Here is a 16,272-nt window from a genome sequence, read left to right as displayed (position 1 = left end):
TGAGAGCTCTTGCCCAGCATGTTTCTGACTCAGTAGAGTTCATCTGATTTGAGGAGATAAATTTCACAGACTGCAAAAATTTTCCGTAGAATTAGGATTTTGGGAAGCTGCATGCCAGGAATAGAGGAAATGGGGATGGCGTGGCCATTTATGGGAGGAAGGCAGGTGTCCCAGGAAAGGGTGGGTGTCATGTAACCTCATGCTTAAGATTTAAGCATTTGCTTAGTCACCAACCAGGAATGCCCACTACTTTTTTTATGACATTTCTGCCAAGGTGACTAGTAGCTGCTGATAACTATGACCCATCTGCCAACTTAGACATGTGGTTAATCAGAGCCATGGGTACTGAAGGGGGTGTGGCCAGATCTGGATAGACTTGGCTTCGCCCCCCAAAAGCAAACATTTTTAGTCCCCCTCAATAGTTGATCTCAGCCCAGAACCAGCTTCTTAACAGTCCAGGGCTCCCCTAATTGAGATTTACCGCCCTCCCTTCTCAAGGGGGCCCTGCGAGCAGCCAGTCATTAGGATTTCTGACAGGAGCACGATACCATACCCCACATAATCACGTAGGGATATTTAGATTGGCGCAGTTCTCTCTTCTAGCTACAGGCACTCAATACTTAATGCAAGCCTCTTTTTTTAATGCTCATTTGTAACACCCTGATGAAAGGCTCAGAGTAGTGCTGAAACGTTGGTGAAGCCAATGGAATGACACATTATCCTTGGGCAGGGTTGTCTTCTGGGAGTTTGTAATAAACCCAAAATCTTCAGCCATCGGTACCTACTAATTTAACCTATAAATCAAGTTGCTGAATGATTTTGTTCTTGGAAACCCAGTGTCTCTGATGATGACTGCACATTATATTGGAAAAATGTACTAAATAATTGTAACATGTCTATAAGAATATCATAAGAATATTTTATTATAAATGTGTATAACCAAACCTTCATAGCTGCATGTTGGTGTCTATGGCATTTTTAACAAACACATAAGGTTTAAATATAATATAAATATAATACAATCCAAAACAATCAGATAAACCTTAGTTGACATCACAGAACTGAAGTTTAATTAGTGTTAGACAATGATTACTGGCACTGCAGCATACTTGCTTACTTTTGATAAAGCACATCAGTGAGATTGTGAAGATGGCATCCCGAGAGGCGTGTCATAAAATTACTTACATCCAAATGTAGAGAAGCCATAAAGTAGTCAGTAAGAATGTACTCGTTAAAGAAAAGACACTGACACCTTATTTAAAATGCAGGTAGCCAAAGGGATTAATGGGGTAGTTGTATGAACCATGGCAACCAATCAGCACTGAAGTTAAATCTATAATTTGCATACAGTAGTATAAAATTATACAGAGCAGCTGATTGGTTGCCATGGGCAACTTTTCAACTTGCTCACTTCTGCTCCCTTATCGCTGCTTTGTATATCTGCCGCATTGTGCTTTATAAACAATGCATGGGAATGATGCTGATGGTATATCTATATATATCTATATATATATATATATATATATATATCTATATCTATATATATATATATATATATTCTCCCAAAAAAATAAATAAAACATTAACAGCTGCATAATATGTTTTAGGTGAAATCAGGGAGTTTAGTAGATTGTTCAGGTAGTCCGGGAGATGGATGGTATTTCAGGGAGTCTCCTGCAAAATTCAGGGAGGGAGGGAGATTGCTGGTATTTCAGGGAGTCTCCTGCAAAATTCAGGGAGGGAGGGAGATTGCTGGTATTTCAGGGAGTCTCCTGCATAACTCAGGGATTTAGGGGGATTGCTGGTATTTCAGGGAGTCTCCTGCAGAATGCAGGGAGTTAGGGAGATGGCTGGTATTTCAGGGAGTCTCCTGCAGAATGCAGGGAGTTAGAGAGATGGCTGGTATTTCAGGGAGTCTCCTGCAGAATGCAGGGAGGTAGGGAGATTGCTGGTATCTCAGGGAGTCTCCTGCAGAATGCAGGGAGTTAGGGAGATGGTTGGTATTTCAGTGAGTCTCCTGCAGAATGCAGGGAGGTAGGGAGATTGATGGTATCTCAGGGAGTCTCCTGCAGAATGCAGGGAGTTAGGGAGATGACTGGTATTTCAGGGAGTCTCCTGCAGCATGCAGGGAGTTAGGGAGATGGCTGGTATTTCAGGGAGTCTCCTGCAGAATGCAGGGAGTTAGGGAGAGGCACTGGTATCTCAGGGAGTCTCCTACAGAATGCAGGGAGTTATGGAGATGGCTGGTATTTCAGGGAGTCTCCTGCAGAATGCAGGGAGTTAGGGAGGTGGCTGGTATTTCGGGGAGTCTCCTGCAAAATGCAGGGAGTTAGGGAGATCGCTGGTATCTCAGGGAGTCTCCTGCAGAATGTAGGGAGTTAGGGAGATCACTTGTATCTCAGGGAGTCTCCTGCAGAATGCAGGGAGTTAGGGAGATGGCTGGTATTTCAGGGAGTCTTCTGCAGAATGCAGGGAGTTAGGGGGATGGCTGGTATTTCAGGGAGTCTCCTGCAGAATGCAGGATGGTAGGCATATATTGTATGAACTACATCAATTCACCTAGTCATTTCCTCTTTCTAAGTGTTCCTGAAACAATGGACCAGGAGCAGCTCAGAACCCCCTGGAGATCCTCTATTTCCCATGAGGCAACCACTGCTGCAATGCATGATAATCATTAAAATGATGTTTCCAACCCAAGGATTAATAAACAGTGCCATGCAAATACAAAGCTTTATATTTACAGTATAGCTTATTGAATGAGCTATAAGGGCAGTTATGGCACATTTCTCATGCCCTCTGCACGTTCCCGTGGCCCTGTTGCAGCCCATTTCTAGCCCTTTTCCCTATGAAAGAACTAACATAACAGCCTGCAGATGCAGGCAGGCCTGAGATTCCTCCGAGTCTGGCCACAGCTTTAAAGCGGCGATCATTGTGAAGGTGAAACCAGAACCAACCAGGTTGGACTTTGATGAGACAATTATACCTAACCAGTATTGGAGCAGCACTTATAATGGCTATATCCACTTTAATAATAGATATAAGGAATAAATTATTAACATGTAATAAAATGCAGCAGTAGCAATAAAGGGCCTGATTCGGACCTGTTTGCTGGGCTCCGCATGTTTACAGCCTAGCGAACAGGTAAACGCTACTCGCCCGAATCAGGCCCATAGTGTATTTTTCATGATTTCTCTCTTTAGCTTGTGCCCTAATGTTCACGGTTCTTAGCTGAGGAAACTTTTTTCTACATCATATGAATTTCCCTTATAATACTGCGGACACTAGGGGGCGATAAATACACTCACACATTGCATACGCGATGCCACCCACCATGTGTCTTATATTGTAAACGTGGTGGCATCCTCAGAGGCGCAAGATTCTGCATAAGATGCACTGAGCGGAATTGGGGTCTTCCTAGCTTAAATGTAGGCTAAACACCCTCCTCCACCCTGTATTGCACCCAAAGGCATCCTTAGCTTCAGACTGGGCAACAGGGCTGCCACTAGAAATTGTGGGGCCCGGGATTGATAACTAGTCCCCCCCTCACATACCGCTGCCCCAGCTGAATCCCACTACTTCTGGAGTGCAGTCTTCAATCAGGGCTCATGGCCCGGTAGCCAATCACGCACATCTTAAAGCTGGTGCCGCATTTTAAATGACCACCAGCGTCCGGAGGTGAAGGAGAAGCCTGCACTCTGGGAGCAGTGGGCTTCAGTTGGGGCAGCTCAGCGGAGGCAGTTGGGGGGTTTGGTGGACAGAATGAGTGCCCCAGACCCTTCCCTCTGTGTCAGAGTGGTCGGGCCCAGGCCAGCTGTGCCCACAATACCCGCTTGATGGTTGCCCCGCTGGGCCATGAAGTGGCCACCAAGTGAATGCATGGTATACTGTATAATTCAAGTACACAGTCTGTAGCCTGATCCCTAGAGGAGTAGATGGGCGCTCAGGCAGTGGGGCCCACTGGGAGTTTCCCCTATGGGCCAGTCCAACCCTGCGCACTGGATTATGCTGATTCTCATTCTTTGAGAAAGTCCAACGGTGAATTCCAATTCTTCTGTGAGGGCTTCAAAGAAATATATAGGTTTTATGTCATTTGAAGCAGTCCAGAATTTACCGCTCTATAATTTTTTTGGGTTTGGCAACTTCCCAAATGTTGTCTATCACAAGGATCAATGAGCCCTACTCAGCACTGTCTTACATTAGGAGAACATGTGGAAGTGTCCAGCTTACGTATGGGCCTTTACTTGTGACAGGTAGGATTCGCCAGTTTATTCTGATCTCATATGCCATTTGCCACACACAGCATAAGCGCAATGCACCATGAAATCCACTCTTAGGGGGCGCACTGTGACATTGAGATCTGGGACTCTGGAGAAGCCGTATGAAGTCGTCCACAGCCAATGCCGGAATAGGTCTAGCGATGAAGCGGTTGCGAGGCCTTCCTTCTCCTGGCGCGGCAGCACACCAGCGTCAGAGCCACCACCAACACCAATAGAATGACAACAATCATGGCTATAATGATGGGCTGGAGGCTGGTTGCAGGGGCTAAACAACAATATAGAAGGGAAAATAAATGATGCGTTCAATAAATGGAAAATACATGGAAGAAATTCACATTTATTACAGCAGTTTCCAGTAGTGATATAATACAACACAAGGATTTATTGGGCCAAAGAATAACTCTTATCAAACCACGGCTGTTCTGATTTGTGAATACAAACCTCAGCTAATAACAAATGGACATGAAAATGAGATTATAGCAATTACAACACTGGCGTACCTATAATGGGTACAAGGAGTGTGATCACTTGGGCCCCTGGGTCGAGAGGGGCCCAAACACCCTGCACTTAAGTAAGTTTCTAACCTCTCTTTCATTCTAGCGCTGGCCGTGCAGCACAAAACTCACAGGGGAAAGGTGTCCCGCAGCCATCTCCTGGTGATTCGCACATGTGTAATGTTTGTGGTGACCTGCGGATGTGCACCAGCGGAGAGGATGAAGTCCTCTCTTCCAGCACCTCCGCATCAGCAAATAGTGGAGTTGAAGTGAGCAGTAGAAGCAGGAAGGAAAGGGAGGAAGAAGAAGAAGAAAGCAGGAGGAAGAAGGAGAAATAAGAATAAAAAAGGAAGACAAAGGGCGGTATTCAATGAGCCTGATTCGCCAGGTTTTTATGGCGAATTTGTGCTGTTTGGCGAATTTCTGTCAAAAACGGTGAATCACCCTATTCAATGACCACATGGCGAATACATTTGAAGGTTTTTTTCGCCATGATTCACCGAGTAGCAATCGCTATCTTTTTATGGTGAAGTGGAATGTGAACTTTTAAAATAAAGTGTTTTGTTTTTTACATTTGGTGTCAAAAAATCAGGAATTTTATTCTGAGGAGGGGCATGCTATTTTTATTCATGTGCTGTAAGCACATGAATATATATTTAATTTTAAAAATAATATATTTTTTTTTTTTTACACAGCAGCCAGCAGGTGGCGCCAGAGCGGAGCCGCTCATTACATATTCATATATTCACTGCACGATCATTACGCTCCTGTGTAGTGAATATACGCTCGCCTGCTGGCACCCCCGGGGGGGCAGCCTGTGCTGCCTGGCACCCGGGGAGCACACCTAACCCCCCACAAAGGTCTGGGCTAGGCAGAGAGACTACCATCTCTCTGCCTGGCACCGTCCTGAGGCTCCCTGCGGCAATCGCCGCAGGAGCTCATATTCGCCAGTCAGGGGCTCGCTGCCCCTGACTCGTTGAATACCGGAGCCCGCCGGCTCCGGAACGTGGCGAATGTGCAGCGAATCCAAAAAAGGATTCGCTGCACCTCGCAGGTATTCACATTGAATACCGCCCAAAGAGTAACAAGGAAGAAAAGAAAACAAAAGAAGAAGGAACAAAAAGAAGAAACAAAAGGGAAGAAGTAGAAGAAGAAAGAAGGGAGAAGAAGGAAGTAGTAGAGAAAGAAGAAGAACTGAAAGAGAAAGAAGAAGAGAAGTAAGGCAGAAGAAACAAGAAGAAAGGACTAGGAAAAAGAAGGAAGAAGAAGAGGATGAAGAAAAAGGAAGAAGAACAAAAGAGGGAAGAAACAGAAATAAGAAGAAAAAAAGAAGAAAAAAAGAAAAATGAAGAATAAGCAGAAAGAAGGAGGAGGAAGAGAAAGAGGAAAACAGAAATTATAAGAAGGAAGAAGAAGAAAAAGTAGAAATAGAAGGAATAAGTCATTTTAGTCAGTAAATTACGATGAAGTGAATTATCAATGGTTACGCATCAAGTCCAAAGTGAAAGTAAAATTATATTTTGATAATGTAGAACAAGGTTTTTTTTTATTATCTTTCATGATCATTTTGCTGCAAGTTTGGTGAATCTTTATAGTTGATAACCACTACAGGGGCACTTCCATAACGTGCCCATACCATGGACCATCGCTGTGCCCCCCCACCTCCCCCAACACACACAACCCAATACATTTGCAGGACATCCCAGACTGCGGATCAGCCCCTTTACGTGCTGTTGATAATATGTAGAAAAATACCGATGTTATGTATAAAATACTCACTCTTTATCTCGGACACTGTGTGAACGCTCTCCTTCCCCGCGTGTAGGACTCTGCATTGCACTGTGTCACTCAGCTGACTGTCTGCAGCTTTTATCAGTATCCAGCTGGTAACGGTTACCTGCCCGTCAGAGCTGCTGCCATTGGCGTAACCACCGCCTATGCCGGACCAGGAGATCACAGGGAGGGGCCGCGCCCTGGCCAAACAGGTGATGTTAAGGAAATCATTCCAGTGATCCTTGGATAAGGCCACATTCAGGGGTTCTGGAAGAGAAATCAGGATGTATTTACTGGGCCTCTCTGGGGTCTGTGTTATCTTCCAAAACATGTGCAGTTCCTCTTCCCTGCCTGGGGTGTCACTCTCTGCTGTGGTGCTTCTAGCACAGTGTAGTCTGTACTTCAGCACTGAAATACAGACCACACTGTGTGAATAAAATAGTACGCTTGGCACATTACAAAAATGGGAGCCGTAGCCTTGTGACCGTGGCATTGTCAGGAATCACACATTTACTGCCGGCTCGCCAGGACAAATGCATTTTCTTTAGGAACGTATTTTTCTGTCCATCTCTACATGAGCCCCACTGCGGTTACATATATGGCAATGTGCGCCAGGCCAATCCATTTAACCTTATTTCTTTTGCTTTATTATATCATTCAAGTTAACTTTTGAGACTGACAGCAACGTATACATGGCCGGACATGGGTTTCCTACTCTCCTAGCCAAGAATGAGACAGAATCCCACCAGACTGTGTTACCCGACTACTGCTGTACTTACCATAGACATGCAGAGTGGTTTTCCCTATGGAGGAACCGGACGGGTATGAGTTGAAGATACATTGATAGTCGCCTTCATCGCTAACTTTGGATGTCCCTATGGTGATTGTAGTCACATTCAGACCCTCCATAGTCATGTTAAATACGTTTTCATATTCGGGAAATATAAATGTCTGTTTGCCAGTGTAGAACGTTGCAATATTTTCCCTGTCCTTTTGCCATGTCACCTGTTTGACGTCATATTTGCCGCGAAGGAGGCACTTCAGAGTTACGGCTTCACCCAGCCTGACACTATTGTGTTTTTCAATCAGGACATCACCTATGTGTATGAGCAAAAAACTTATTTTTCCCACTCAACTATTAAATAAAATACATATTTAAGATATTCCGCCAAGTTATTTGCATCCCACCCACGATCAAATTACAAAAACACTGACTTCAAGTGGCGCTAAAAGTACAAACAGACATTGATTTTAAAAATTAAATAGATTTATTCTTAGCAGCATCCAGACAAAATATATACAAAAACCTCAGGGGGTATCAGAATCACATTCAACATCCTAGCATCTGACGTGCGACCTCTATCATGTATATACATTCTCATTTAGTAAACTTACCAACTAAACCTGAAATAAAGACTCGGAGACTTAGGTTTGGCAGAAATTGTTAGCTTATTTATTTAAAGCACTTTAAGCTAGATTCATTTATTAACAACGAATTAATTAATGGTGGCCCAGAAAGAACGGCTAATTAACTAAGCTCCACCCCACAATCTGCATATGTAATCAAACCTACCCTAACAAGCGGTATCCACTCGACCTACTGCATTGACTACCCACCCATCCGGGTAGGGTCGCTGCCCCAGAGCGGGTGATCCAGCAAAGGCCTAAGCCAATGAGAGACGAGCACACCGAAAACAAAACATATACGTTGCATCATCACTTAAAGAAGAACTAATTCCATTAACCTGCCGTTCTTTCCCGCCAATCAGCCAACGCAATTAATATCCACTCACAACAAGCCTACAAGGGAGAAAGGCCGGGAAAACCTTCAGGAAAGAGAGGAAGACTCCTCCCTTTCCTGTACCCATATCCCAGCTAACACTGCCATTCCCTGAATCCTTATTGGGCAACCGAGTCACATGCTTTCCAAGGTACACACAGCCTTGGATGTTTAACCCACTCCATGCCTATTGCAGACATTACGTTCATCATAATATGGTACAATAAATTGGTGTGTCACGGTTAGCCGTCAAGGCTTTAGGCGCTCACTGGTATGTGTTAGAATTATTTTCTGATGAAAAGCACCTGAATATAGAACTGTATAAGTACAGATCCACAATATAGGCAAGTGGTGGATAAAGGCTGCAATATATGCCTAGGATATTGATGGTGGATTTCTTAAGAGTGGAGAGCGGGAATCTCAGTCAGCACTAGCTCAGACGCTGCCCGGCATTAGACTGCGCATGCGCAGTCTAATCCCGAAATCCCGGGATTGGAAACTCCAATCCCGGGATTGAAATCCCGGCATTTTAGGGGCCAAATCCCGGGATTCCGCCAATCCCGATCCCGGGATTGGCCACCCTACTCGTAAGGCATCCACCATCAATATCTTAGGCCAGTGGTTCCCAAACTGAAACTTTTGGCTTAGGGGTGCCGTGAATGAAATTGTGATACTCTAGGGGGCCGTGATTCAAAAAAGTTTGGGAACCGCTGTCTTAGGCATATATTGCAGCCTTTATCCACCAACTGCCTATATTGTGGATAAGTGGATATGTACTTAAACAGTTCTAAATTCAGTCGCCAATAGAATCCTCAGGTGGGAGATTCCACTGGGTTATTGAGCTAAGTGTAAGACCAGGTAGGAGTTGCGCAGTACACACTACCACCAGTTGTATTATTCATGACATTCATGCTTTATAAAATACTTAGGATGCCTCCATGTGCAATTGGTCTCCTTCTGAATCACTGGCTCTATTAGCAATCTCTTACCGGTAAAATTAAGGCAGGGTTCCCCCTTGCTGGATCCGGTGGGGAATACATTCAAGACACAAGTGTAGCACCCTTCATCGTCAGTGTTGGTTTTATGCACGGTGATGGCAGTCTTATTTACCCCTGATAGGCTGACATTCAGCCGATTCTCATATCCCTTGGTGATCAGCGCTACAGAGTTTTTTTCGATAGTGGCCACAGTTATTTCTTTGTTCCCTGTTGTCTTTGTCCAGGTCACTTGATTGATCTCCTTTCCTTCTAACAAAGTGCACTCTAACGTCGCTCTGTCGCCAAATGCTACCTGGTCACTTTTAGCTTTCACACTAGCTGCAAAATCAATGAAGACCCTGTTACAGAACATTTCCAGCACAGACCACTCCAGAAGACAACATGCTTTATATACAGTGTGCCTCTTGTGTCATGTGACACTCACTATCCATTGGATAAATGTTATTAACAGATAATTATTATCGATGGACTAATTCATTACCTACTTTCTGAGACTCTTGCAAAGTACCAAAATGTCCTACTAGCAGGGCTGTCATCAAGGTAGCAGGGTCTGTGTTGCAGGGAGGGGGCAGGGTCTGTGCTGCAGGGAGGGGGCAGGGTCTGTGCTGCAGGGAAGGGGCTGGGCCTGCACTGCAGGGAGGGGGTAGTGGTCTGTGCTGCAGGGAAGGGGCTGGGCCTGCACTGCAGGGAGGGGGTAGTGGTCTGTGCTGCAGGGAGGGGCAGGGTCTGTGCTGCAGAAAGGAGCAGGGTCTGCGCTGCAGGGAAGGCGCTGGGAATGCTATGCAGGGAGGGGGCAGGGTCTGTGCTGCAGGGAGGGGGCAGGGTCTGTGCTGCAGGGAAGGGGCTGGGCCTGCACTGCAGGGAGGGGGTAGTGGTCTGTGCTGCAGGGAAGGGGCTGGGCCTGCACTGCAGGGAGGGGGTAGTGGTCTGTGCTGCAGGGAGGGGCAGGGTCTGTGCTGCAGAAAGGAGCAGGGTCTGCGCTGCAGGGAAGGCGCTGGGAATGCTATGCAGGGAGGGGGCAGGGTCTGTGCTGCAGGGAGGGGGCAGGGTCTGTGCTGCAGGGAAGGGGCTGGGCCTGCACTGCAGGGAGGGGGTAGTGGTCTGTGCTGCAGGGAGGGGCAGGGTCTGTGCTGCAGGGAAGGCGCTGGGAATGCTATGCAGGGAGGGGGCAGGGTCTGTGCTGCAGGGAGGGGGCAGGGTCTGTGCTGCAGGGAAGGCGCTGGGAATGCTATGCAGGGAAGGGGCAGGGTCTGTGCTGCAGGGAGGGGGCAGGGTCCATGCTGCAGGGAGGGGACAGGGTCTGTGCTGCAGGGAGGGGGCAGGGTCTGTGCTGCAGGGAAGGCGCTGGGAATGCTATGCAGGGAGGGGGCAGGGTCTGTGCTGCAGGGAGGGGGCAGGGTCCATGCTGCAGGGAGGGGACAGGGTCTGTGCTGCAGAGAAGGGGCAAGGGCTGTGCTGCAGGGAAGGGGCAAGGGCTGTGCTGTGCTGCAGGGAAGGGGCAAGGGCTGTGCTGTGCTGCAGGGAAGGGGCAAGGGCTGTGCTGCAGGGTCCGTGCTGCAGGGAGGGGGTAGTGGTGGGATACAGTTGCTAAGTTGACACTGTGAAGATCGACATACATTAGGTTGACCATGAAAGGTTTTCAGGGCTTAGGTTGACACAGCTAATGTCGACAGGGTCAGAAGGTTGACACAAGCATTAGGTCGACAATGGGAATGTCAACAGTCAAAAGTGTTTCACATTTTTTTGTACATGCTCGGCCCACTAATATACTCTCCCTCCACACAAGTCGGCTAAAAAAGAACCGTGAAAAACTCATGTCGACATTTTGCTTGTCGACCTTCTCATTGTTGACATAATACCTTTGTCAGCCTTCCGACCCTAGCCCTGTCGACCTATTTCACGTGTCGACCTTTAGTGGTCAACCTAGTGTATTTCAACCTTCATAGTGTCGACCGATGACCCATACCAATAATGGTCGGTGCTGCAGTGTGCAGAAGCAGCTGGCTGGAGAAGGGGCGTGTACATGTATGAGTGTGACATGTAGGTGTGTGTATGAGTGTGACGTGTGTGTTTATATGAGTGTGACATGTAGGTGTGCATTATTGTGAGGTGTGCAGGGGTTAAAGTGAGGTGGAACTGAGTTCCACCTCTACCACAGCCCCGAACAGTAATTCCAACAGAACCGCCTGTCCCAGCGGCTTCTTCTTCTGGCACGGCGTATGTGATGTCATTCCATCACCACAATGAAGAAGAGCCACTAAGAGGAGCAGGCTCTGTGCATGCTGAAGACAAGGTGAGAGGGGGCTGAAGGGACACAGAGGTGGGGAAGCTACTGGAGGGACACAGGGCATAGAGCTGCTGAGGGACATGGACAGTGAGCTGCTGGAGTGACAGATGTGTATAAGCAGCACAACTATGGACATTATGTGTATAAGGGACACTACTGTGTGATTTAATATGAATCAAGAGCACTACATGCGGTGTAATGTGTATATGATTGTGCTACTTTGTTGTGTAATTAGTTACTATTGTGTGATTACACCCCTTCCTTATCCCATTATCCCTTTTTGGGAGGTAGGGCACAAATTCCCTGGCACTGGTTTGGGCTCTGCCTAATGAGGAGGGGGTGGTGGTGGTGGTGGGGGGGGGGGGGGGGTCGGTGTTAGGGGAATGGAGTTCCGCCACCTCTCCAGGACCACTTTAAGCCCTGGAGGTGTGTATAACATGCATGTGTATGAGTTTGTGGCGATCACTGGAAACAGATCCGGCATTACCGAAGTGATATTAATAATCCTTACCACCGGCTCCGGTGACTGCAGAACACAGCAAGCAGACTGCACCGAGGTATCCCTCCTGGAAATAGAAGGAAAGGAACCAGAAATATAGAAACTGATGCTAAATACAGAAATAATTGTATACATAAACATTAAAGTACATGCAAAACATTTGAACACCCCCCCCCCCCATAGAGGTGAGGTGCAGCTTTTTAGTATTTATCAAAAATATTTTTTCAGTCATTTCATTAGTGTAGCGCTCCCTTCTCTCTCTGGTATTGGCTGCGGAACATTTAATATTCTTCATGGTATTTTTTTTAAGCGACCCTCATTGTATGTCTGGGGTCCTGTGCTGTATGTCTGGGGTTCTGTGCTGTATGTCTGGGGTCCTGTGCAATACAAGCTAGTGCTGAATATTTTTGCAAGACACTGTATATGATTCCCAATAAGAACCATGGAAATCCTTAAAACCTCAACGGTTATGTTCTGTACACACTTAACGATATTCGGCATCGGATTTGTGGACCCTCTACAGCAGTTTCCCAAACTCTATTACAGTGCAGGTTTTAAGGATAGCCATCCACAGTTACATAAATTTGACTAAGGCAGTAAAGCCCCGTACACACTATACAATACGCACCACTGCCGATATCATTAACAATATCAACAGTGCTGCTCAATGACCATTCCGTGGATCAAATTCCGAACTATATCGTTAACTAGATCCTTCAGTGATATTAACGGGACCCCACCAAACATATAACGATATCGACAGATTGGACTGCATGATCAGGGTACTCGTTAACAATCAATGAGAGCGCACATCGATAACGGTATAGTGATATCGTTAACGTGAATATCGTTCATGAAAATCGGCTGTGTACCCAGCTTAAGTCACTTGTGCTAAACCACGGATATCCTTAAAACTTGGACTTTCAGTTCGTTGGCAACTTCCTTATATACAGACAAACGCACGTGATGAGACCAGCAAAAATAATACATTCATTTTCAATAATGTTCTTGAATTGTTCTGCTGGAACAAACATGAGTACTCCCATTGCTGCAACTTCAAATTATTAATACAAAGAAGCAGGAGGGCCCTGCACACAATGTTTAGCATTAGCGTTAGATTTACAGTTCACATTAATCAAATCTCAGTCTATTTGTTTTATGAATAACCGCCGTAACACAAAGACCTGCCGCATCTAGTTCCGCAGCCACATAGGATGGTTCTGCCTATAATCTGGATTTACATTAATAAATGCATTGCTAATAATTAGTTATATAGAGAAATTTATATACATTTATGAATTTAATATAGAAAATTTTCAAATTAATATTGGATATTACTATCCTAAATTAAGATATTTGGGGCTTTTAGAATGGTTGATTTGTGCATTTTTTTTATAGCAGGGATAGGATGAAATAAATACTGTAGCTACATGTTAATTGCATAAATAGAAATATTTTGGAGTCATTTTAGTTCACTTAGAATAATAAAAAAAGGGTAGGTACTTGTGTACTTTCACGGCTCCCATCGCATGCCAAATGTAGTGGCATGCGATTTTTGCAGTTTTTAAGCATTTTTGAAAAATCGCATGCGATGCGATTTTTTACTATACGATGGACATCGAGGGAGCCGTGATTGTACACAAGTACCAAAAAAAGTATTTCAAAAACACCTGTAACTCCCGCCTGCAATCTTATACACCTGTCCCCATCCACGCAGCACCCACATCTAACCAGTCCCACATAAATTAACCCATTGTTGTGCACTTTGCAGAATAAAATTACAATAACAGCGTGTAATTATTGGCCCAATTAAGGTAATTGAGAAATTACAATTGCCATGTTAATCATAAGGGTGGGGGCTTCTAAGGGGTACTGAACCAAGGGCATTATTCACATCCAATCGGTCCCCTTTACGGTGTCCATGTTGACATACGGGTAAAAAATGCAGAAAATCATGTCGACCTTTTCACTGTCAACCTAGCCATGTTTACCTTCTGTGGTCGATCCAATGTCCCATACCCAAGCTAAAGCGTAACAGTATGACAGCGCTGTATGAGTAAATGTTCATGAATTGATTGCAATCTTTAGCCTTTATAAAATACTATTGATTTTCGAGCAGAGTATATTACCGCGCTGTTAGAGACTAATCGCTGCATTAACGGATCTTGTTACCAGGAAATGCGCTGCTGACATCGGTAACGAGGACGATAAAACGCTAGGATCATCTCAGGAAAGGGACATCAAGGAGCCGGGTTTCCTTTCAGTTCAGGGATTATTTATAATTAACAATTAATTGCATATGGGAACAATTCCAAAACTCGGTACTGAAGGCATTCTAGCAGTCCAGGTTTTCAGTATGTCCATGTTTGAGCACAAATAACTCAATTAGTGCCTCAGTCAATTTTATTGCAAGATTAACACCAGTGGCGGTCAGCCCAGGTCATGTATTAAGAACTGGGGTAGCCAGTCCTCGAGAGCTACCAACAGTGCATGTTTTCCAGGTCTCCTCACAGAATCGCAAGTGAAGTAATCAGCGCCACCTGTGGATCTATTAAAATGTGTCAGTCAGTAATGAGTGCACCTGTGCAGCAGCTAGGTTGTCTGGAAAATGTGATCTGTTGTTAGCTCTCGAGGACAGAAGTTGGCTACCACTGATTAAGAATCTCTGTCTGTAGAAGCAGGTGGTGTAATTACTGACCCAACAACATAGACTATGTCAGTGGGTATGATTACAGAAATCCATAAAACACGGGCTGCTGTTGGTGCTTGAGGTCTGGAGTTGAAATCCCCTGATTTATAGTATAAATGCTCTAATAGACTATATTTGGGGAAAACAAGCAAAGTGCAGATAAAGTTCTGTAATCATTGCAGCGAGGGAAATGCTGATAGAATTTCCTACAGGAAACAGATTATTGTATAGTATAGTAGTTCTCTATCCGAGATCCCCGCATCATGTACATGTCTAGTAATAAAGTCATAGAAATGTCCTAATTACTACAGTACATTACCCCAGTGTCGTGTCTGATACACCTATTTGTTGAAGCTACGGTGTCCAGCGTTGGATGCACCTACATACTGTCCTGACCGCCACTTGTGATGCCTAAGGCGTGTTACTCCTAATATTGAGTGTAGCTCCCAAAAATAACATTGCATAGATTTTAATTCAGAGCACAAAGACATTTAGTGGAAGAGACAAATAGAATTCGCTCCTTACCTTCCAGCCCATGGCAAGATCTGGATGTGTCTGTAAACCATTTCCTTAGTGTCCAGACATAGACCATGGGAAAAGTGCGCAATGCTGCCCTCTGCTGTCCTGCCTCACACTCGGACAAACCACTATTCATAATTATTGCTTATTTGTATACTGCCACCACTTACACAGCGCTGTACGTACACAGGATGGTTCTTACTATCGGACATTTGTTGGGCTATTGTACCTGGCATCGGCTCTCCCTTAGAGGGTATCACATCTAAGGCTGCCCTTTATTTAAATCACCGAATTTCCCCCAGATTCGCAAACTGGCAGAAGTCTTTTAAAACATCCGATCTTTTAGCCGTGCCGGGGGAGATGTCTCAAGGCTTCGAGAGTGATAAAGTGGAGATGTTGCCCCAAAGCATCCAACCAGCTCCTGTCATTTATTTAGCAAAGTCTCTGAAATAGCAGAAGCGGACGGGTTACTATTGGCAACTACTGCACTTTATCACTCTCCGAGGCTTGATACATCTTCCCCGATGTGCTATATTACAACTTGTTGGGCCCAGTGATATTACCGGTACGATCTATCCATCCGGAAATTCGCATGTATTGTATACTGCTTGTATTATAGGGACTAATTCGGGATGGATAGCTAATCAGAGAATTTGCAAATCGAGCAATTTATCGAATGACTGCACCTGGGCAAGGGCAAATAGCTAAATAATATCAGTATGCATAGAAGTTGCCGAGTAGTCGCAGTTTGATCGACAGGAACCTGGCATTTAGGGGCATAAACATGGTGTTTTCTGGGTGTGTTTGTGATAAAGGCGTGCCCAGGCATTTTTCAGGTGGGTCTGATGTCATCGATGATGTCAGCGATGACCACTTTGAGCCTGGCTCTTGAGCAGAATACGGGAAGCTCTAGACTGGCGCAGATGGAGAGAACTGGTCAATGGTTTTGCGAATCG

General features: G+C 45.3%; 1 protein-coding gene across 1 annotated transcript; it reads right to left on the bottom strand.

Annotated features, from left to right (window-relative positions):
• Positions 1 to 897: 897 nt before the first annotated feature.
• Positions 898 to 15,404, bottom strand: LOC146059413 (CD226 antigen-like). Its single transcript, XM_083171620.1, has 6 exons — positions 15,323 to 15,404; positions 12,121 to 12,175; positions 9,314 to 9,640; positions 7,324 to 7,641; positions 6,551 to 6,811; positions 898 to 4,542 (listed from the first exon to the last, which is right to left on the bottom strand). The coding sequence occupies exons 1-6, from the start codon at positions 15,332 to 15,334 to the stop codon at positions 4,412 to 4,414; spliced, it is 1,104 nt and encodes a 367-aa protein (XP_083027746.1). The 5' UTR covers positions 15,335 to 15,404; the 3' UTR covers positions 898 to 4,411.
• Positions 15,405 to 16,272: the final 868 nt, after the last annotated feature.

This window comes from Crinia signifera, chromosome 2 (assembly GCF_055691185.1).
Source record: "Crinia signifera chromosome 2, ASM5569118v1, whole genome shotgun sequence".
NCBI classification, from domain to species: Eukaryota; Metazoa; Chordata; class Amphibia; order Anura; family Myobatrachidae; genus Crinia; species Crinia signifera.
This window is presented reverse-complemented; position numbering and strand designations above follow the sequence as displayed.

What these genes read in the sequence shown, in the direction of transcription:
- LOC146059413 (XM_083171620.1), bottom strand. An exon ending in AACCACTCTGCATGTCTATG is followed by an intron (nt 6,812 to 7,323) that starts GTAAGTACAGCA and finishes TTTCTCTTCCAG; the next exon opens with AACCCCTGAATGTGGCCTTA. An exon ending in CACAGTGTCCGAGATAAAGA is followed by an intron (nt 4,543 to 6,550) that starts GTGAGTATTTTA and finishes ATTGTTGTTTAG; the next exon opens with CCCCTGCAACCAGCCTCCAG.